Raw genomic sequence first — 24,070 nt, forward strand, 5'->3', positions numbered from 1 at the left:
ATTTTTTGTAACTTAGTTCTTTTTTATTTTTTGTACTTTAGTTAGTTTATTTCATTGTAGTTATTTGTAGGAATTGTATTTAATTTATTTATTGATAGTGTAGTGTTAGGTTTTATTGTAGGTAATTGTAGGTATTTTATTTAATTAATTTATTGATAGTGTAGTGTTAGGTTTAATTGTAACTTAGGTTAGGATTTATTTTACAGGTAATTTTGTTATTATTTTAACTAGGTAACTATTAAATAGTTCTTAACTATTTAATAGCTATTGTACCTGGTTAAAATAAATACAAAGTTGCCTGTAAAATAAATATTAATCCTAAAATAACTACAATGTAATTATAATTTATATTGTAGCTATATTAGGATTTATTTTACAGGTAAGTATTTAGCTTTAAATAGGATTAATTTATTTAATAAGAGTTAATTAATTTCGTTAGATTTAAATTATATTTAACTTAGGGGGGTGTTAGTGTTAGGGTTAGACTTAGCTTTAGGGGTTAATCCATTTATTATAGTAGCGGTGAGCTCCGGTCGGCAGATTAGGGGTTAATAATTGAAGTTAGGTGTCGGTGATGTTAGGGAGGGCAGATTAGGGGTTAATACTATTTATGATAGGGTTAGTGAGGCGGATTAGGGGTTAATAACTTTATTATAGTAGCGCTCAGGTCCGCTCGGCAGATTAGGGGTTAATAAGTGTAGGCAGGTGGAGGCGACGTTGTGGGGGGCAGATTAGGGGTTAATAAATATAATATAGGGGTCGGCGGTGTTAGGGGCAGCAGATTAGGGGTACATAGGGATAATGTAAGTAGCGGCGGTTTACGGAGCGGCAGATTAGGGGTTAATAATATAATGCAGGGGTCAGCGATAGCGGGGGCGGCAGATTAGGGGTTAATAAGTGTAAGGTTAGGGGTGTTTAGACTCGGGGTACATGTTAGGGTGTTATGTGCAGACGTAGGAAGTGTTTGCCCATAGCAAACAATGGGGCTGCGTTAGGAGCTGAACGCGGCTTTTTTGCAGGTGTTAGGTTTTTTTTCAGCTCAAACAGCCCCATTGTTTCCTATGGGGGAATCGTGCACGAGCACGTTTTTGAGGCTGGCCGCGTCCGTAAGCAACTCTGGTATCGAGAGTTGCATTTGCGGTAAAAATGCTCTACGCTCCTTTTTTGGAGCCTAACGCAGCATTTTTTTGAACTCTCAATACCAGAGTTATTTTTATGGTGCGGCCAGAAAAAAGCCCGCGTAGCTAACGCACCCCCTTGGCCGCCAAACTCCAAATCTAGTCGCAGGTCACTATAACGCAGCAGGTCACTATAACGCAGTAGGTCACTATAACACAACAGGTCACTATAACGCAGCAGGTCACTATAACACAGCAGGTCACTATAACACAACAGGTCACTATAACACAACAGGTCACTATAACGCAGTAGGTCACTATAACACAGCAGGTCACTATAACACAACAGGTCACTATAACGCAGCAGGTCACTATAACACAGTAGGTCACTATAACACAACAGGTCACTATAACACAACAGGTCACTATAACACAACAGGTCACTATAACACAACAGGTCACTATAACGCAGCAGGTCACTATAACACAGTAGGTCACTATAACACAACAGGTCACTATAACACAACAGGTCACTATAACACAACAGGTCACTATAACGCAGCAGGTCACTATAACACAGCAGGTCACTATAACACAACAGGTCACTATAACGCAGCAGGTCACTATAACGCAGCAGGTCACTATAACGCAGCAGGTCACTATAACGCAGTAGGTCACTTACTCGCCTACAGTGTTCTGTACTCGTTCGTCTCTGGCGACTCTCAGCTCCTCCTGGTGTCTTTGGATCCTTCCCTCCCACAAAGCTCGGATTCCTGAGAACGATCCCGCACAGACCACAGCTGCCATCTTCCCTGAGTGGCGCCGGGTGATGCACAGGCAGGTCACTGGGGATTTAAAAATATACATGAGGCAGGTGTGACTGTCCTTCTAATTAGTGACACAAACACCCCTGTTACAGTTAATAACTTTATTAAGATAAAGGCAGCACAGCAGTATATAGGAGCAGGGGTACAGCAGTATACAGGAGCACAGGCATAGCAGTATACAGGAGCAGGGGCACAGCAGTATACAGGGGCATAGGCACAGCAGTATACAGGAGCACAGGCACAGCAGTATACAGGGGCATAGGCACAGCAGTATACAGGAGAACAGGCACAGCAGTATACAGGAGCACAGGCACAGCAGTATACAGGGGCATAGGCACAGCAGTATACAGGAGCAGGGGTACAGCAGTATACAGGAGCAGGGGCACAGCAGTATACAGGAGCACAGGCACAGCAGTATACAGGAGCACAGGCACAGCAGTATACAGGAGCACAGGCACAGCAGTATACAGAAGCAGGGGCACAGCAGTATACAGGAGCAGGGGCACAGCAGTATACAGGAGCAGGGGCACAGCAGTATACAGGAGCAGAGTCACAGCAGTATACAGGGGCACAGGCACAGCAGTATACAGAAGCAAGGGCAAAGCAGTAAACAGGGTCAGGGGAGCCACAGTATACAAAAGCAGTTACACAGCAGTATACAGGAGCAGGGGCACAGCAGTAAACAGTGGCAGGGGCACAGCAGTATACAGGGGCACAGCAGTATACAGGAGCAGGGGCACAGCAGTATACAGGAGCACGGGTACAGCAGTAGACAGGAGCAGGGGCACAGCAGTATACAGGAGCACAGGTACAGCAGTTTACAGGAGATGGGGCACAGCAGTATACAGGAGCAGGGGCACAGCAGTTTACAGGAGCAGGGGCACAGCAGTATACAGGAGCAGGGGCACAGCATTATACAGGAGCAGGGGCACAGCAGTATACAGAAGCAGGGGCACAGCAGTATACAGGAGCAGGGGCACAGCAGTATACAGAAGCAAGGACACAGCAGTATACAGGGTCAGGGGCACAGGCACAGCAGTATACAGGGGCAGTTACACAGCAGTATACAAGAGCAAGGGCACAGCAGTATACAATAGCAGTTACACAGCAGTATACAGGAGCAGTTACACAGCAGTATACAGGAGTATACAGGAGCACAGGCACAGCAGTATACAGAAGCAGTTACACAGCAGTATACAGAAGCAGTTACACAGCAGTATACAGGAGCACAGGCACAGCAGTATACAGAAGCAGTTACACAGCAGTATACAGGAGCAGTTACACAGCAGTATACAGGAGCAGTTACACAGCAGTATACTGGAGCAGTTACACAGCAGTATACAGGAGCACAGGTACAGCAGTATACAGAAGCAGTTACAAAGCAGTATACAGGAGCAGTTACACAGCAGTATACAGGAGCAGTTACACAGCAGTATACAGGAGCACAGGCACATCAGTTACAAAGCAGTATACAGAAGCAGTTACACAGCAGTATACAGGAGCAGTTACACAGCAGTTATAGGAGCAGTTACACAGCAGTATACAGAAGCAGTTACACAGCAGTATACAGGAGCGCAGGCACATGAGTATACAGAAGCAGTTACACAGCAGTATACAGGAGCAGTTACACAGCAGTATACAGAAGCAGTTACACAGCAGTTACACAGCCGTATACAGGAGCAGTTACACAGCAGTATACAGGAGCACAGGCACAGCAGTATACAGAAGCAGTTACACAGCAGTATACAGAAGCAAGGGCACAGCAGTATACAGAAGAAAGGGCACAGCAGTATACAGAAGCAGTTACACAGCAGTATACAGGAGCACAGGCACAGCAGTATACAGAAGGGCACAGCAGTATACAGGAGCAGGGGTACAGCAGTATACAGAAGCAGTTACAAAGCAGTATACAGGAGCAGTTACACAGCAGTATACAGGAGCACAGGCACATCAGTATACAGAAGCAGTTACACAGCAGTATATAATAGCAGTTACACAGCAGTATACAGGAGCAGTTACACAGCAGTATACAGGAGTAGTTACACAGCAGTATACAGGAGCAGTTACACAGCAGTATACAGGAGCAGTTACACAGCAGTATACAGAAGCAGTTACACAGCAGTATACAGGAGCACAGGCACAGCAGTATACAGAAGCAGTTACACAGCAGTATACAGGAGCACAGGCACAGCAGTATACAGAAGCAGTTACACAGCAGTATACAGAAGCAGTTACACAGCAGTATACAGGAGCAGTTACACAGCAGTATACAGGAGCAGTTGCACAGCAGTATACTGGAGCAGTTACACAGCAGTATACAGGAGCAGTTACACAGCAGTATACAGGAGCACAGGCACAGCAGTATACAGAAGCAAGGGCACAGCAGTATACAGGATCAGTTACAAAGCAGTATACAGAAGCAGTAACACAGCAGTATACAGGAGCAGTAACACAGCAGTATACAGGAGCAGTTACACAGCAGTATACAGGAGCACAGGCACAGCAGTATACAGGAGCAGTTACACAGCAGTTACAGGAGCAGTTACACATCAGTATACAGAAGCAGTTACACAGCAGTATACAGAAGCAGTTACACAGCAGTATACAGGAGCAGTTACACAGCAGTATACAGGAGCAGTTACACAGCAGTATACAGGAGCAGTTACACAGCAGTATACAGGAGCGCAGGCACATCAGTATACAGAAGCAGTTACACAGCAGTATACAGAAGCAGTTACACAGCAGTATACAGGAGCACAGGCACAGCAGTATACAGGAGCACAGGCACAGCAGTATACAGGATCAGTTACACAGCAGTATACAGGATCAGCTACACAGCAGTATACAGGGGCAGGGTCACAGCAGTATACAGGGTGAGGGGCACAGCAGTATACAGGAGCAGGGGCACCGCAGTATACAGGAGCAGGGGCACCGCAGTATACAGGAGCACAGGCACAGCAGTATACAGAAGCAGTTACACAGCAGTATACAGGAACAGGGACACAGCAGTATACAGGTGCAGGGGTACAGCAGTATACAGGAGCAGGGGCACAGCAGTATACAGAAGCAAGGGCACAGCAGTATACAGAAGCAAGGGCACAGCAGTATACAGGATCAGTTACACAGCAGTATACAGGGGCAGGGGCACAGCAGTATACAGGAGCAGGGGCACTGCAGTATACAGGAGCACAGGCACAGCAGTATACAGAAGCAGTTACACAGCAGTATACAGGAACAGAGACACAGCAGTATGCAGGTGCAGGGGTACAGCAGTATACAGGAGCAGGGGCACAGCAGTATACAGAAGCAAGGGCACAGCAGTATACAGGGTCAGGGGCACAGCAGTATGCAGGAGCAGTTACACAGCAGTATACAGGAGCACAGGCGCAGCAGTATACAGAAGCAGTTACACAGCAGTATACAGAAGCAGTTACACAGCAGTATACAGGAGCAGTTACACAGCAGTATACAGGAGCAGTTACACAGCAGTATACAGGAGCAGTTACACAGCAGTATACAGGAGCGCAGGCACATCAGTATACAGAAGCAGTTACACAGCAGTATACAGGAGCAGTTACACTGCAGTTACACAGCAGTATACAGAAGCAGTTACACAGCAGTATACAGGAGCACTGATATACAGAAGCAGTTACACAGCAGTATACAGAAGCAGTTACACAGCAGTATACAGGAGCACAGGCACAGCAGTATACAGGAGCACAGGCACAGCAGTATACAGGGTCAGGGGCACAGCAGTATACAGGATCAGTTACACAGCAGTATACAGGGGCAGGGTCACAGCAGTATACAGGGTGAGGGGCACAGCAGTATACAGGAGCAGGGGCACCGCAGTATACAGGACCACAGGCACAGCAGTATACAGAAGCAGTTACACAGCAGTATACAGGATCAGTTATACAGCAGTATATAGGGGCAGGGTCACAGCAGTATACAGGGTGAGGGGCACAGCAGTATACAGGAGCAGGGGCACCGCAGTATACAGGAGCACAGGCACAGCAGTATACAGAAGCAGTTACACAGCAGTATACAGGAACAGGGACACAGCAGTATACAGAAGCAAGGGCACAGCCGTATATAGGAGCACAGGCACAGCAGTATACAGGAGCAGTTACACAGCAGTATACAAGAGCAGTTACACAGCAGTATACAGGAGCACAGGCACAGCAGTATACAGAGGCAGTTACACAGCAGTATACAGAAGCAGTTACACAGCAGTATACAGGAGCAGTTACACAGCAGTATACAGGAGCACAGACACAGCAGTATACAGAAGCAAGGGCACAGCAGTATACAGGAGCACAGGCACAGCAGTATACAGAAGCAGTTACACAGCAGTATACAGGAGCAGTTACACAGCAGTATACTGGAGCAGTTACACAGCAGTATACAGGAGCACAGGTACAGCAGTATACAGAAGCAGTTACACAGCAGTATACAGAAGCAGTTACAAAGCAGTATACAGGAGCAGTTACACAGCAGTATACAGGAGCAGTTACACAGCAGTATACAGGACCAGTTACACAGCAGTACACAGGAGCAAAGGCACAGCAGTATACAGAAGCAAGGGCACAGCAGTATACAGGGTCAGGGGCACAGCAGTATACGGGATCAGTTACACAGCAGTATACAGAAGCAGTTACACAGCAGTATACAGGAGCAGTTACACAGCAGTATACAGGAGCGCAGGCACATCAGTATACAGAAGCAGTTACACAGCAGTATACAGGAGCAGTTACACAGCAGTTACACAGCAGTATACAGAAGCAGTTACACAGCAGTATACAGGAGCAGTTACACAGCAGTTACACAGCAGTATACAGAAGCAGTTACACAGCAGTATACAGGAGCACAGGCACATCAGTATACAGAAGCAGTTACACAGCAGTATACAGAAGCAGTTACACAGCAGTATACAGGAGCACAGGCACAGCAGTATACAGGAGCACAGGCACAGCAGTATACAGAAGCAAGGGCACAGCAGTATACAGGGTCAGGGGCACAGCAGTATACAGGATCAGTTACACAGCAGTATACAGGGGCAGGGTCACAGCAGTATACAGGGTGAGGGGCACAGCAGTATACAGGAGCAGGGGCACCGCAGTATACAGGAGCACAGGCACAGCAGTATACAGAAGCAGTTACACAGCAGTATACAGGAACAGGGACACAGCAGTATACAGGTGCATGGGTACAGCAGTATACAGGGTCAGGGGCACAGCAGTATGCAGGAGCAGTTACACAGCAGTATACAGGAGCAGTTACACAGCAGTATACAGAAGCAGTTACACAGCAGTATACAGAAGCAGTTACACAGCAGTATACAGAAGCAGTTACACAGCAGTATACAGGAGCAGTAACACAGCAGTATACAGGAGCACAGGCACAGCAGTATACAGAAGCAGTTACACAGCAGTATATAGAAGCAGTTACACAGCAGTATACAGAAGCAGTTACACAGCAGTATACAGGAGCAGTTACACAGCAGTATACAGGAGCAGTTACACAGCTGTATACAGGAGCACAGGCACAGCAGTATACAGGAGCACAGGCACAGCAGTATACAGAAGCAAGGGCGCAGCAGTATACAGGGTCAGGGGCACAGCAGTATACAGGATCAGTTACACAGCAGTATACAGGGGCAGGGTCACAGCAGTATACAGGGTGAGGGGCACAGCAGTATACAGGAGCAGGGCACAGCAGTATACAGGAACAGTTACACAGCAGTATACAGGAGCAGGGACACAGTAGTATACAGGGGCAGGGGTACAGCAGTATACAGGAGCAGGGGCACAGCAGTATACAGAAGCAAGGGCACAGTAGTATACAGGGTCAGGGGCACAGCAGTATACAGGAGCAGGGGCACAGCAGTATACAGAAGCAAGGGCACAGCAGTATACAGGGTCAGGGGCACAGCAGTATACAGAAGCAAGGGCACAGCAGTATACAGGGTCAGGGGCACAGCAGTATACAGAAGCAGGGGCACAGCAGAATAGAGGAGCAGGGGCACAGCAGTATACATGAGCACGGGCACAGCAGTATACATGAGCACGGGCACAGCAGTATACAGGAGCAGGGGCACAGCAGTATACAGGAGCACAGGCACAGCAGTATACAGGAGCACAGGCACAGCAGTATACAGGAGCAAGGGCACAGCAGTATTCAGGAGCACAGGCACAGCAGTATACAGGAGCAGGGGCACAACAGTATACAGGACCAGGGGCACAGCAGTATACAGGAGCAGGGGCACAGCAGTATACAGGAGCAGGGGTACAGCAGTATACAGAAGTAGGGGTACAGCAGTATACAGAAGTAGGGGCACAGCAGTATACAGGAGCACGGGCACAGCAGTATACAGAAGCAGGGGCACAGCAGTATACAGGAGCACAGGCACAGCAGTATACAGGAGCAGGGGCACAGCAGTATACAGGAGCACAGGCACAGCAGTATACAGGAGCAGAGTCACAGCAGTATACAGGAGCAGGGATACAGCAGTATACAGGAGCAGGGGCACAGCAGTATACAGGAGCAGGGGCACAGCAGTTTACAGGAGCAGAGGCACAGCAGTTTATAGGAGCATGGGCACAGCAGTATACAGCAGCAGGGGCACAGCAGTATACAGCAGCAGGGGCACAGCAGTTTACAGGAGCAGGGGCACAGCAGTATACAGGGGCAGGGGCACAGCAGTTTACAGGAGCAGGGGCACAGCAGTATACAGGAGCAGGGGCACAGCAGTTTACAGGAGCAGGGTCACAGCAGTATACAGGAGCAGGGTCACAGCCAGTGGAGGCTCCTCCATATGTTCACACCCGCACGTGAAACCCCAGTGAAAAGAAGAAGAAAAGAAAAAAATTCTGAAGAAAATATAATTTTTCCAAATGCCCCCCCATTGGAAAATTTATATTTAAGTTATGCCTCTAAAAAAGTTAAAGCAAAATAGTTTTTTATTGTAAAAATATTTCTTTTAATTTTTGCATTGATTTTTTATTGAACCGCACGTGCGGTAGAGCCAACATGCCTGTGTCTTGGCTTTTAATGCACACCCTCCACCCCATTCCTATACTGGCTTAATCGCACAATGGAGCCTGTGCGATCAAGCCAGTGAGGTGGTGTGCTAAGACGTCCGGATACCACGTGATGTGAATGTGATGACGTTCACTAGGCTCCTCCTCCTCAACGGCACAATATCTCATTGTGGAGATAAGTCGTGAGTTGAGAGGAGCTCATTTTGGGCAGTCTTGTGATGGAGCGCAGCGGCCGGCGACCTGCTTGGGGCCTTGAGCAGCACAGAGTTGGACTGAGCAGGTGAGTTGAGCCGTATGAATGCTGATTGCAGGGCCCTGCAGCCCTGGCTTGGTAGCGCTGGCTTCTTCGGTTCGTGTGGTAAGTTAGTGCACTGTGCTGGGGATAGAAAGTGGAGGAACATGTGCTGGTAACACAGGGGATGGGAATAGGAGGACAACCTGGATTATTACTATACACAACTTAGTCTGGCTGAACCCTTCCCTGCGCGCGCCTTGTTTTGCTTCTGGATCCGTGGCGGCAGATCCCAAACAGAGGTCAATGTTTAAACTTTTTGCATTGATTTTGTATTGAACAGCACGTGCGGTAGAGCCAACATGCCTGTGTCTTGGCTTTTAATGCAAACACTTGGGACGCCACGCCCACCCTCCACCCCATCCCTATACTGGCTTAATCGCACAATGGAGCCTGTGCGATCAAGCCAGTGAGGTGGTGTGCTAAGATGTCCGGATACCACGTGATGTGAATGTGATGACGTTCACTAGGCTCCTCCTCCTCAACAGCACAATATCTCATTGTGGAGATAAGTCGTGAGTTGAGAGGAGCTCATTTTGGGCAGTCTTGTGATGGAGCGCAGCGGCCGGCGACCTGCTTGGGGCCTTGAGCAGCACAGAGTTGGACGGAGCAGGTGAGTTGAGCCGTATGAATGCTGATTGCAGGGCCCTGCAGCCCTGGCTTGGTAGCGCTGGCTTATTTGGTTCATGTGGTAACTTAGTGCACTGTGCTGGGGATAGAAAGTGGAGGAACATGTGCTGGTAACACAGGGGATGGGAATAGGAGGACAACCTGGATTATTACTATACACAACTTAGTCTGGCTGAACCCTGCCCTGCGCGCGCCTTGTTTTGCTTCTGGATCCGTGGCGGCAGATCCCAAACAGAGGTCAATGTTTAAACTTGCAGTGCCCTGGAGCTGAGCTTTCATTGAAATCAGTGGACTGTTAAGGATCTTAGATAGCACAAGGTTTGATTCATGTTTCTAATTACATTCAACCTAGGATTTGGATTTATTTTGCTTATATTGTGCATCCTAAAGTAATGTGCTTCTATCTCAAAATATAATAAAATATAGAAATCATGTGAATGTCTGATAGATATTATATATATATAGGTCAGTGTGTGTTATTTGTAAAACAGATATAAGATTTTATTGACAGCACTGTGTGTATATATATATATATATATATGTGTATATATATATATGTATATATGTATATATATATATATATGTATATATATATATATATATATATATATATATGTGTATATATATGTATATATATATATATATATATATGTGTATATGTATATATGTGTGTATATGTATATAAATACCGTCCATCTAGCTGTGTTACCCTCCTAGGGACATCCGCCTGGGTGCAAGAATGAAGTGTATAATCCTTGAAAAGTAAATGCACTCACAGGTCTTTTTCAATCCAGGTGAAACCAAAGGTTTGTTTTATTTATTATTTATTGCGAATGTCAAAATAGTGTATTATCAAGTTTCAACATATAGCATTTACAAAATATTCAAATATGATCTAGTTTGTGGCGTTCATCTTATCTTAATACTGATGTGTCGTTTCTAGAAGTGAATCAACCCGTGCTTTTGTCATACTGGCATCATACATCGTATTTGTGAAAGCATACAAATAAATGAGATCCACTTCGTGCATTAAGTGCCCTTCAGTGGTTCTCGTCTGTATCTTACCCAGATGTGTGACCGATGTCTGATTGGGGCATATTCTCTCAGGTCTTTCTCGCCCACCTCGGAAGAATTGTGCGCACAGAACTGCCGCTGGTTGCCATAGCAACCCGGATAAACATAATCACACGCACACTTTTTCTACGGTGTCTGAGATAGCACAAAATACTTCAGTCTAATGATTGTGAGTACCAACCGAGAGAGAAACATGCTCCATCTTCCAGAGGTCAGCCCCATTTGGAGTGTCACAGAATACTAAAACAGTATATACATACAAAATTTTTATACATAGAAGACATATTTTGATGAATTCTAAATATGTTAAAAGTAATGCCATTCCATTATTTTCAGTACTATCTATATGAGAGCTAAGCCCTCAATACTATAAAATTGACATTCATCAACTTATCTAAATATTGTTGCCGTTCCCCGGCACACAAGTTGCAACACTTTAATTCAAAATCGAAAATGTGTATAGATACGGGACAGGCTAGTTAGCCCATGTGTGAGAAATTGTATACTCTGTATCATGACTTCCATTCTATTGGGATCATGTAATACTGAGGCCAGATGTATTATACCCCTACTATATCATGACCCATATGTATAGTTACAGAGCTCCATTTATATTGCATAATTGGCACCATATACAAAATATACAAAATTATCATGCTGCATCCATTCTTCATGAGTCCCCACCATATACCCAGAAGGTATCAAATGGTTTTCACTGGAGAGATAGAGTCAAATCAAGCCAACTCAAGCCAAATATGCCCGGTTCATAGGGTCTAGGAGAACTCTAAGTGGGTAACTTTTAGAATAAAGACCTGTTGGTTACATGGTGCAACAGGATCACAGAATGACCCTATTGCATCATGGGACTTGGTTTAGAAACAGTGGGTCTACCCTCCCTAGGGTCTGACCCCAAGCTTCACCAGTCCACACCAACATCTAATTCCTGTGTACCCCAAGTATGTATCTCAACCCTAAATTAGCATCTTGAAATCTGGTGGTGAGTTAAGCCCCCCTGCGATTATTGTGCCCAGCTGGTACATCCACTCAGCTTCTCGTCGGAGCAGAGTCCTATCCCGATCACCACCCCTGTCCAGGCAGGGGATGTGGTCAATCAAGATATATCTGATTGAAGATACTTGGTGGCCCATTTGGGCACAATGCCTTGCCACCGGTTGTTCGGAGTCGCCCGATGTTAAAGCCACACGTATTGCTCGTCTGTGATTGGCCATTCTCTCTTGTAGTGTTCCAATGGTTTTGCCCACATAAAACCAGGCACATGGGCAAAACAACAAGTAAACCACATGTGTAGTTGTGCATGTGATGGAATGCTTTATGGAGAAAACTTGGTTGGTATGTGGGTGGTGGAATATTTTTGTGGAGATGAGACCATTACATGTGGTGCACCCAAGACACTTATACGAGCCTTTAATATTCTTGTACGTCCTCTCTTGGCAGCACTTCTTTGGGTCAGTCTTGACTAGGATGTCCCGCAAGTTGGTACCCCGCTTATATGCTATCATTGGTGTAAGGTCCTTGGTGAAGACCAATTTTGTGTCTGATTGCATTAAAGGCCAGTGTTGTCTCAGGGCCTTCCCTGCTTCTGTGGTGTTCTAAAAGTTACCCAATTAGAGTTCTCCTAGACCCTATGAACCGGGCATATTTGGCTTGAGTTTGCTTGATTTGACTCTATCTCTCCAGTGAAAACCTTTTGATACCTTCTGGGTATATGGTGGGGACTCATGAAGAATGGATGCAGCATGATAATTTTGTATATTTTGTATATGGTGCCAATTATGCAATATAAATGGAGCTCTGTAACTATACATATGGGTCATGATATAGTAGGGGTATAATACATCTGGCCTCAGTATTACATGATCCCAATAGAATGGAAGTCATGATACAGAGTATACAATTTCTCACACATGGGCTAACTAGCCTGTCCCGTATCTATACACATTTTCGATTTTGAATTAAAGTGTTGCAACTTGTGTGCCGGGGAACGGCAACAATGTTTAGATAAGTTGATGAATGTCAATTTTATAGTATTGAGGGCTTAGCTCTCATATAGATAGTACTGAAAATAATGGAATGGCATTACTTTTAACATATTTAGAATTCATCAAAATATGTCTTCTATGTATAAAAATTTTGTATGTATATACTGTTTTAGTATTCTGTGACACTCCAAATGGGGCTGACCTCTGGAAGATGGAGCATGTTTCTCTCTCGGTTGGTACTCACAATCATTAGACTGAAGTATTTTGTGCTATCTCAGACACCGTAGAAAAAGTGTGCGTGTGATTATATTTATCCGGGTTGCTATGGCAACCAGCGGCAGTTCCGTGCGCACGATTCTTCCGAGGTGGGCGAGAAAGACCTGAGAGAATATGCCCCAATCAGACATCGGTCACACACCTGGGTAAGATACAGACGAGAACCACTGAAGGGCACTTAATGCGCGAAGTGGATCTCATTTATTTGTATGCTTTCACAAATACGAGGTATGATGCCAGTATGACAAAAGCACGGGTTGATTCACTTCTAGAAACGACACATCAGTATTAAGATAAGATGAACGCCACAAACTAGATCATATTTGAATATTTTGTAAATGCTATATGTTGAAACTTGATAATACACTATTTTGACATTCGCACACCGGTAGTGTTTTGATACATAGCACTTCCGTTTTTTCATTCTGAATGGAACGCAAGGCTTGCGTTCCATTTCAATGCCTATTTGTTTTTGAATTCACTGATTACACACAGGTATTGCTTGTTTAATAAATTTGTTTTTGACTGTGTATGCATGTATAAATTGAACACATTTTCACTTTTATGTTATGCTGATGAAGGGGAAGATATCCCTGAAAACGTTACATCAATAAAACAAACCTTGTGTATATATATATATATATATATATATATATATATATGTGTATATATATTTATGTGTGTGTATATATATATATGTGTGTATATATATATATATATTTATATGTATATGTGTATATATATATATATATATATATATATATATATGTGTATATATATATACTGGGTACAAGAGTCCTGTCACTGGGGCAGTATAAGGACATATATATATATATATATATATATATATATATATATATATATATATATATATGTATGTCCTTATACTGCCCCAGTGACAGGACTCTTGTACCCTATATATATATATATATATATATATATATATATATATATATATAAAATGGGTGGAGCCATCTGAGGGGCGGGGCTAGTGCTCCCCCATCTTTAAAAGTCACCAGCCGCCACTGGGCACAGCAGTATACAGGAGTAAGGGTACAGCAGTATACAGGAGCAGGGGCACAGCAGTTTACGGGAGCAGGGTCACAGCAGTATACAGGAGCAAGGGCACAGCACAGCAGTATACAGGAGCAGGGGCACAGCACAGCAGTATACAGGAGCAGGGGCACAGCAGTAAACAGGGGCACAGCAGTAAACAGGAACAGGGGCACAGAAGTATACAGGAGCAGGGGCACAGCAGTATACAGGGGCAGGGTCACAGCAGTAAACGGGAGCAGGGTCACAGCAGTATACAGGAGCAGGGGCACAGCAGTAAACAGGAGCAGGGGCACAGCAGTAAACAGGAGCAGGGTCACAGCAGTATACAGGAGCAGGGGCACAGCAGTAAACGGGAGCAGGGTCACAGCATTATACAGGAGCAGGGGCACAGCAGTATACAGGGGCAGGGGCACAGCAGTATACAGGGGCAGGGGCACAGCAGTATACAGGAGCAGGGGCACAGCAGTATACAGGAGCAGGGGCACAGCAGTATACAGGAGCAGGGGCACAGGCACAGCAGTATACAGGATCAGTTACACAGCAGTACACAAGAGCAAGGACACAGCAGTATACAATAGCAGTTACACAGCAGTATACAGGAGCAGTTACACAGCAGTATACAGGAGCAGTTACACAGCAGTATACAGGAGCAGTTACACATCAGTATACAGGAGCAGTTACACAGCAGTATATAGGAGCACAGGCACAGCAGTATACAGAAGCAGTTACACAGCAGTATACAGAAGCAGTTACACAGCAGTATACAGGAGCACAGGCACAGCAGTATACAGAAGCAGTTACACAGCAGTATACAGGAGCAGTTACACAGCAGTATACAGGAGCAGTTACACAGCAGTATACAGGAGCAGTTACACATCAGTATACAGGAGCAGTTACACAGCAGTATACAGGAGCACAGGTACAGCAGTATACAGAAGCAGTTACAAAGCAGTATACAGAAGCAGTTACACAGCAGTATACAGGAGCAGTTACACAGCAGTATACAGGAGCAGTTACACAGCAGTATACAGAAGCAGTTACACATCAGTATACAGAAGCAAGGGCACAGCAGAATACAGGGTCAGGGGCACAGCAGTATACAGGATCAGTTACACAGCAGTATACAGGAGCAGTTACACAGCAGTATACAGGATCAGTTACACAGCAGTATACAGAAGCAGTTACACAGCAATATACAGGAGCACAGGCACAGCAGTATACAGAAGCAGTTACAGGAGCAGTATACAGAAGCAGTTACACAGCAATATACAGGAGCACAGGCACAGCAGTATACAGAAGCAGTTACAGGAGCAGTATACAGAAGCAGTTACACAGCAGTATACAGGAGCACAGGCACAGCAGTATACAGAAGCAGTTACAGGAGCAGTATACAGAAGCAGTTACACAGCAGTATACAGGAGCACAGGCACAGCAGTATACAGGAGCAGTTACACAGCAGTATACAGGAGCAGTTACACAGCAGTATACAGGAGCAGTTACACAGCAGTATACAGGAGCACAGGCACAGCAGTATACAGAAGCAGTTACACAGCAGTATACAGGAGCAGTTACACAGCAGTATACAGGAGCAGTTACACAGCAGTATACAGAAGCAGTTACACAGCAGTATATAGAAGCAGTTACACAGCAGTATACAGAAGCAGTTACACAGCAGTATACAGAAGCAGTTACACAGCAGTACACAGAAGCAGTTACACAGCAGTACACAGAAGCAGTTACACAGCAGTATACAGGAGCAGTTACACCGCAGTATACAGGAGCAGTTAGACCGCAGTATACAGGAGCAGTTACACAGCAGTATACAGGAGCAGTTACACAGCAGTATACAGGAGCACAGGCACAGCAGTATACAGAAGCAGTTACACAGCAGTATACAGAAGCAGTTACACAGCAGTATACAGGAGCACAGGCACAGCAGTATACAAAAGCAGTTACACAGCAGTATACAGGAGCACAGGCACAGCAGTATACAGAAGCAGTTACACAGCAGTATACAGGAGCAGATACACAGCAGTATATAGAAGCAGTTACACAGCAGTATACAGGAGCAGTGACACAGCAGTATACAGAAGCAGTTACACAGCAGTATACAGAAGCAGTTACACAGCAGTATACAGGAGCAGTTACACAGCAGTATACAGGAGCACAGGCACAGCAGTATACAGAAGCAGTTACACAGCAGTATACAGGAGCACAGGCACAGCAGTATACAGAAGCAGTTACACAGTAGTATACAGGAGCAGTTACACAGCAGTATACAGGAGCACAGGCACAGCAGTATACAGAAGCAGTTACACAGCAGTATACAGAAGCAGTTACACAGCAGTATACAGGAGCAGTTACACAGCAGTATACAGAAGCAGTTACACAGCAGTATACAGGAGCACAGGCACAGCAGTATACAGAAGCAAGGGCACAGCAGTATACAGGGTCAGGGGCACAGCAGTATACAGGATCAGTTACACAGCAGTATACAGGGGCAGGGTCACAGCAGTATACAGAATGAGGGGCACAGCAGTATACAGGAGCAGGGGCACAGCAGTATACAGGGTGAGGGGCACAGCAGTATACAGAAGCAGTTACACAGCAGTATACAGGAGCACAGGCACAGCAGTATACAGAAGCAGTTACACAGCAGTATACAGGGGCAGGGGTGCAGCAGTATACAGGAGCAGGGGCACAGCAGTATACAGGGGCATAGGCACAGCAGTATACAGGGTCAGGGGCACAGCAGTATACAGGAGCAGTTACACAGCTGTATACAGGAGCAGTTAAACAGCAGTATACAGGAGCACAGGCACAGCAGTATACAGAAGCAGTTACACAGCAGTATACAGAAGCAGTTACACAGCAGTATACAGGAGCAGTTACACAGCAGTATACAGGAGCACAGGCACAGCAGTATACAGAAGCAGTTACACAGCAGTATACAGAAGCAGTTACACAGCAGTATACAGGAGCAGTTACACAGCAGTATACAGGAGCACAGGCACAGCAGTATACAGAAGCAGTTACACAGCAGTATACAGGAGCACAGGCACAGCAGTATACAGAAGCAAGGGCACAGCAATATACAGGGTCAGGGGCACAGCAGTATACAGGATCAGTTACACAGCAGTATACAGGGTCAGGGACACAGCAGTATACAGGGTGAGGGGCACAGCAGTATACAGGAGCAGGGCACAGCAGTATACAGGAGCACAGGCACAGCAGTATACAGAAGCAGTTACACAGCAGTATACAGGAGCAGGGACACAGCAGTATACAGGGGCAGGGGCACAGCAGTATACATGAGCTGGGGCACAGCAGTATACAGAAGCAAGGGCAAAGCAGTATACAGGGTCAGGGGCACAGCAGTATACAGGAGCAGTTACACAGCAGTATACAGGGGCAGGGTTACAGCAGTATACAGGGTGAGGGGCACAGCAGTATACAGGTGCAGGGGTACAGCAGTATACTGGAGCAGGGGTACAGCAGTATACAGGAGCAGGGGCACAGCAGTATACAGGAGCAGGGGTACAGCAGTATACAGGAGCAAGGGCACAGCAGTATACAGGAGCAGGGGTACAGCAGTATACAGAAGCAAGGGCACAGCAGTATACAGGAGCAGGGGTACAGCAGTATACAGGAGCAGGGGCACAGCAGTATACAGGAGCAGGGGTACAGCAGTATACAGGAGCAGGGGTACAGCAGTATACAGGAGCAAGGGCAAAGCAGTAAACAGGGTCAGTGGTACCACAGTATACAGAAGCAGTTACACAGCAGTATACAGGAGCAGGGGTACAGCAATATACAGGGGAACAGCAGTATACAGGGTCAGGGGTACCGCAGTATACAGGAGCAGGGGCACAGCAGTATACAGGAGCAGGGGCACAGCAGTATACAGGACAGGAGCACAGGCACAGCAGTATACAGAAGCAGGGGCACAGCAGTATACAGGAGCATGGGCACAGCAGTATACAGGAGCAGGGGCACAGCAGTATACAGGAGCAGGGGCACAGCAGTATACATGAGCAGGGGCACAGCAGTATACAGGAGCACGGGCACAGCAGTATACAGGAGCAGGGGCACAGCAGTATACAGGAGCACAGGCACAGCAGTATACAGGAGCAGGGGCACAGCAGTATACAGGAGCACGGGCACAGCAGTATACAGGAGCAGGGGCACAACAGTATACAGGACCAGGGGCACAACATTATACAGGAGCAGGGGCACAGCAGTATACAGAAGCAGGGGCACAGCAGTATACAGAAGCAGGGGCACAGCAGTATACAGGAGCACAGGCACAGCATTATACAGGAGCACAGGCACAGCAGTATACAGGAGCACAGTCACAGCAGTATACAGGAGCAGGGGCACAGCAGTATACAGGAGCAGGGGCACAGCAGTATACAGGAGTAGGGGCACAGCAGTTTACAGGAGCAGGGGCACAGCAGTATACAGGAGCAGGGGCACAGCAGTATACAGGAGCAGGGTCATAGCAGTATACAGAAGTAGGGTCACAGCAGTATACAGGAGCAGGGTCACAGCAGTATACAGGAGCAGGGGCACAGCAGTATACAGGAGTAGGGGCACATCAGTATACAGGAGCAGGGGCACAGCAGTTTACAGGAGCACAGGCACAGCAGTATACAGGAGCACAGGCACAGCAGTATACAGGAGCAGGGGCACAGCAGTATACAGGAGTAGGGGCACAGCAGTATACAGGAGCAGGGGCACAGTAGTATACAGGAGCAGGGGCACAGCAGTTTACAGGAGCAGGGGCACAGCAGTATACAGCAGCAGGGGCACAGCAGTATACAGGAGCAGGGGCACAGCAGTATACAGGAGCAGGGTCACAGCAGTACACAGGAGCAGGGGCACAGCAGTTTACAGGAGCAGGGGCACAGCAGTGTACAGGAGTAGGGGCACAGCAGTATACAGGAGCAGGGGCACAGCAGTATACAGGAGCAGGGTCATAGCAGTATACAGAAGTAGGGTCACAGCAGTTTACAGGAGCAGGGGCATAGCAGTATACAGGAGCAGGGGCACAGCAGTATACAGGGGCAGGGTCACAGCAGTAAACAGGAGCAGGGGCACAGCAGTATACAGGAGCAGGGTCACAGCAGTATACAGGAGCAGGGTCACAGCAGTATACAGGAGCAGGGGCACAGCAGTATACAGGAGCAGGGTCACAGCAGTATACAGGAGCAGGGGCACAGCAGTAAACAGGAGCAGGGTCACAGCAGTAAACAGGAGCAGGGGCACAGCAGTTTACAGGAGCAGGGGCACAGCAGTTTACAGGAGCAGGGGCACAGCAGTTTACAGGAGCAGGGGCACAGCAGTTTACAGGAGCAGGGGCACAGCAGTTTACAGGAGCAGGGGCACAGCAGTATACAGGAGCAGGGTCACAGCAGTATACAGAAGCAGGGTCACAGCAGTATACAGGAGCAGGGTCACAGCAGTATACAGGAGCAGTGGCACAGCAGTATACAGGAGTAGGGGTACAGCAGTTTACAGGAGCAGGGTCACAGCAGTATACAGGAGCAGGGGCACAGCAGTGTACAGGAGCAGGAGCACAGCACAGCAGTATACAGGAGCAGGGGCACAGCACAGCAGTATACAGGAGCAGGGGCACAGCAGTATACAGGAGCAGGGGCACAGCAGTAAACAGGAGCAGGGGCACAGCAGTATACAGGAGCAGGGGCACAGCAGTATACAGGAGCAGGGTCACAGCAGTAAACAGGAGCAGGGTCACAGCAGTAAACAGGAGCAGGGTCACAGCAGTATACAGGAGCAGGGGCACAGCAGTGTACAGGAGCAGGAGCACAGCACAGCAGTATACAGGAGCAGGGGCACAGCACAGCAGTATACAGGGGCACAGCACAGCAGTATACAGGAGCAGGGGCACAGCAGTATACAGGAGCAGGGGCACAGCAGTAAACAGGAGCAGGGGCACAGCAGTATACAGGAGCAGGGTCACAGCAGTATACAGGAGCAGGGTCACAGCAGTAAACAGGAGCAGGGTCACAGCAGTATACAGGAGCAGGGTCACAGCAGTATACAGGAGCAGGGTCACAGCAGTATAAAGGAGCAGGGGCACAGCAGTAAACAGGAGCAGGGTCACAGCAGTAAACAGGAGCAGGGGCACAGCAGTTTACAGGACCAGGGGCACAGCAGTTTACAGGAGCAGGGGCACAGCAGTATACAGGAGCAGGGGCACAGCAGTATACAGGAGCAGGGGCACAGCAGTATACAGAAGCAGGGTCACAGCAGTATACAGGAGCAGGGTCACAGCAGTATACAGGAGCAGGGGCAAAGCGCTATATACAGAAGTATAGGTACAGCAGTCAGTGGGTTCTGTTGTTTGCTCAGTGTGACATGCAGCGTGTGATATTGCAGTGTGGGTCACAGAGCATTCAGTGGCTTCTGTGATTCGTTCAGTGTGACATGCAGCGTGTGATATTGCAGTGTGGGTGACAGAGCAGTCAGTGGGTTCTGTGATTCGCTCAGTGTGACATGCAATGTGTGATATTGCGGTGTGGGTCACAGAGCAGTGAGTTGGTTCTGTGATTCGCTCAGTGTGACATGCAGCGTGTAATATTGCAGTGTGAGTCACAGAGCAGTGAGTTGGTTCTGTGATTCGCTCAGTGTGACATGCAGCGTGTAATTTTGCAGTGTGAGTCACAGAGCAGTGAGTGGCTTCTGTGATTCGCTCAGTGTGACATGCAGCGTGTAATGTTGCAGTGTGAGTCACAGAGCAGTGAGTGACTTCTGTGATTCGCTCAGTGTGACATGCAGCGTGTGATATTGCAGTGTGAGTCACAGAGCAGTGAGTGGGTTGAGGGTTCTGTGATTCGCTCAGTGTGACATGCAGCGTGTGATATTGCAGTGTGGGTAACAGAGCAGTGAGTGGGTTGAGGGTTCTGTGATTCGCTCAGTGTGACATGCAGCGTGTGATATTGCAGTGTGGGTAACAGAGCAGTGAGTGGGTTCTGTGGTTTGCTCAGTGTGACATGCAGCGTGTGATATTGCAGTGTGGGTCACAGAGCAGTCAGTGGCTTCTGTGATTCGTTCAGTGTGACATGCAGCGTGTGATGTTGTAGTGTGGGTGACAGAGCAGTCAGTGGGTTCTGTGATTCGCTCAGTGTGACATGCAATGTGTGATATTGCGGTGTGGGTCACAGAGCAGTGAGTTGGTTCTGTGATTCGCTCAGTGTGACATGCAGCGTGTAATATTGCAGTGTGAGTCACAGAGCAGTGAGTTGGTTCTGTGATTCGCTCAGTGTGACATGCAGCGTGTAATATTGCAGTGTGAGTCACAGAGCAGTGAGTGGCTTCTGTGATTCGCTCAGTGTGACATGCAGCGTGTAATATTGCAGTGTGAGTCACAGAGCAGTGAGTGGCTTCTGTGATTCGCTCAGTGTGACATGCAGCGTGTGATATTGCAGTGTGAGTCACAGAGCAGTGAGTGGGTTGAGGGTTCTGTGATTCGCTCAGTGTGACATGCAGCGTGTGATATTGCAGTGTGGGTAACAGAGCAGTGAGTGGGTTGAGGGTTCTGTGATTCCCTCAGTGTGACATGCAGCGTGTGATATTGCAGTGTGGGTAACAGAGCAGTCAGTGGGTTCTGTGATACGCTCAGTGTGACATGCAGCATGTGATATTGCAGTCTGGGTCACAGAGCAGTGAGTGGGTTCTGTGATTCGCTCAGTGTGACATGCAGCGTGTGATATTGCAGTGTGGGTAACAGAGCAGTGAGTGGGTTGAGGGTTCTGTGATTCGCTCAGTGTGACATGCAGCGTGTGATATTGCAGTGTGGGTAACAGAGCAGTGAGTGGGTTCTGTGGTTTGCTCAGTGGGACATGCAGCGTGTGATATTGCAGTGTGGGTGACAGAGCAGTGAGTGGGTTCTGTGATTCCCTCAGTGTGACATGCAGCGTGTGATATTGCAGTGTGGGTAACAGAGCAGTCAGTGGGTTCTGTGATACGCTCAGTGTGACATGCAGCATGTGATATTGCAGTCTGGGTCACAGAGCAGTGAGTGGGTTCTGTGATTCGCTCAGTGGGACATGCAGCATGTCATATTGCAGTGTGGGTAACAGAGCAGTCAGTGGGTTGAGGGTTCTGTGATTCGCTCAGTGTGACATGCAGCGTGTGATATTGCAGTGTGGGCAACAGAGCAGTCAGTGGGTTCTGTGATACGCTCAGTGTGACATGCAGCGTGTGATATTGCAGTGTGGGTAACAGAGCAGTGAGTGGGTTCTGTGATTCGCTCATTGTGACATGCAGCGTGTGATATTGCAGTGTGGGTAACAGAGCAGTGAGTGGGTTCTGTGATTCGCTCAGTGTGACATGCAGCGTGTGATATTGCAGTGTGAGTCACAGAGCAGTGAGTGGGTTGAGGGTTCTGTGATTCGCTCAGTGTGACATGCAGCGTGTGATATTGCAGTGTGGGTCACAGAGCAGTGAGTGGGTTCTGTGATTCGCTCAGTGGGACATGCAGCGTTTGATATTGCAGTGTGGGTCACAGAGCAGTGAGTGGGTTCTGTGATTCGCTCAGTGTGACATGCAGCGTGTAATATTTCAGTGTGGGTCACAGAGCAGTGAGTGGGTTCTGTGATTCGCTCAGTGTGACATGCAGCATGTGGTATTGCGGTGTGGGTGACAGAGCAGTGAGTGGCTTCTGTGATTCGCTCAGTGGGACATAGGGTTGCCACCTCTGCCATGTTTTCCTGGACACTTATGAGTTACACACGCTGCAGGGTGTGCAGGGAGGAGCATGTATTGTGTTTCTGGACAGCACTATACATATTGCTCCCTGCACACCCTGCAGCATGTGTAACTTATAAGTGTTCTGTATTTTAAGGGACAGGTGGCAACCCTAGTGGGACATGTAGTGTGTGATATTGAAGTGTGGGTCACAGAGCAGTGAGTGGCTTCTGTGATTCGCTCAGTGGGACATGTAGTGTGTGATATTGCAGTGTGGGTCACAGAGCAGTCAGTGGGTTCTGTGATTCGCTCAGTGTGACATGCAGCGTGTGATATTGCAGTGTGAGTCACAGAGCAGTGAGTGGGTTCTGTGATTCGCTCAGTGGGACATGCAGCGTGTGATATTGCAGTGTGGGTCACATGAGAGCAGCCAGTAGGCTCTGTGATTCGTTCAGTGTGACATGCAGCGTGTAATATTGCAGTGTGGGTAACAGAGCAGTGAGTGGGTAATGTGATTCGCTCAGTGTGACATGCAGCGTGTGATATTGCAGTGTGAGTCACAGAGCAGTGAGTGGGTTCTGTGATTCGCTCAGTGGGACATGCAGCGTGTCATATTGCAGTGTGGGTCACTCACCGAGAGCTGTGTGAGAAATGTAGTTGTTTGCCTTAGTGTTGAATTCAATTCTCAGCCATACAAGAGAGAAATGTCACTCTGCTTGTGTGACACATGATGGGCTGAAAATAGCTGTCCCAGCAGGGTAGCTGAGCAGAAAGTGTGGCATAAGGAATGTGACTGGAATGTGGGAGGGTGGCTTGTAGCTGCAGGCTGATACTCTGTGCTGTACGCTAATTCTTATTAGATGTGATGAAAAAAATACATAGCATGTTACTTATTAATTGGCAAAATATCTAGCAGTAAATATAAGCAATATGCAGCACTTAATTACTGATATATACTGTGCATATATAAACATTTATTGTGTGTGCAGACCTTTTGTAATGCAGCACTTAATCACTGATATATACTGTGCATATATAAACA

General features: G+C 47.3%; 1 protein-coding gene across 1 annotated transcript in view; it reads right to left on the reverse strand.

Moving 5' to 3' along the window:
- LRRC39 (leucine rich repeat containing 39) overlaps positions 1-23,800 on the reverse strand; it is a 158,031-nt gene extending 134,231 nt beyond the window's left edge. The window contains exons 1-2 of the mRNA XM_053693731.1: positions 23,663-23,800; positions 1,801-1,963 (exon numbers count right to left, since the gene is read on the reverse strand). Coding sequence (XP_053549706.1) covers positions 1,801-1,925 — 125 coding nt within the window. The 5' untranslated portion in view covers positions 1,926-1,963; positions 23,663-23,800. The remainder of the gene's footprint in view (positions 1-1,800; positions 1,964-23,662) is intronic.
- Positions 23,801-24,070: the final 270 nt, after the last annotated feature.

The sequence above is a fragment of the Bombina bombina genome, chromosome 10, assembly GCF_027579735.1.
Source record: "Bombina bombina isolate aBomBom1 chromosome 10, aBomBom1.pri, whole genome shotgun sequence".
NCBI lineage: Eukaryota > Metazoa > Chordata > Amphibia > Anura > Bombinatoridae > Bombina > Bombina bombina.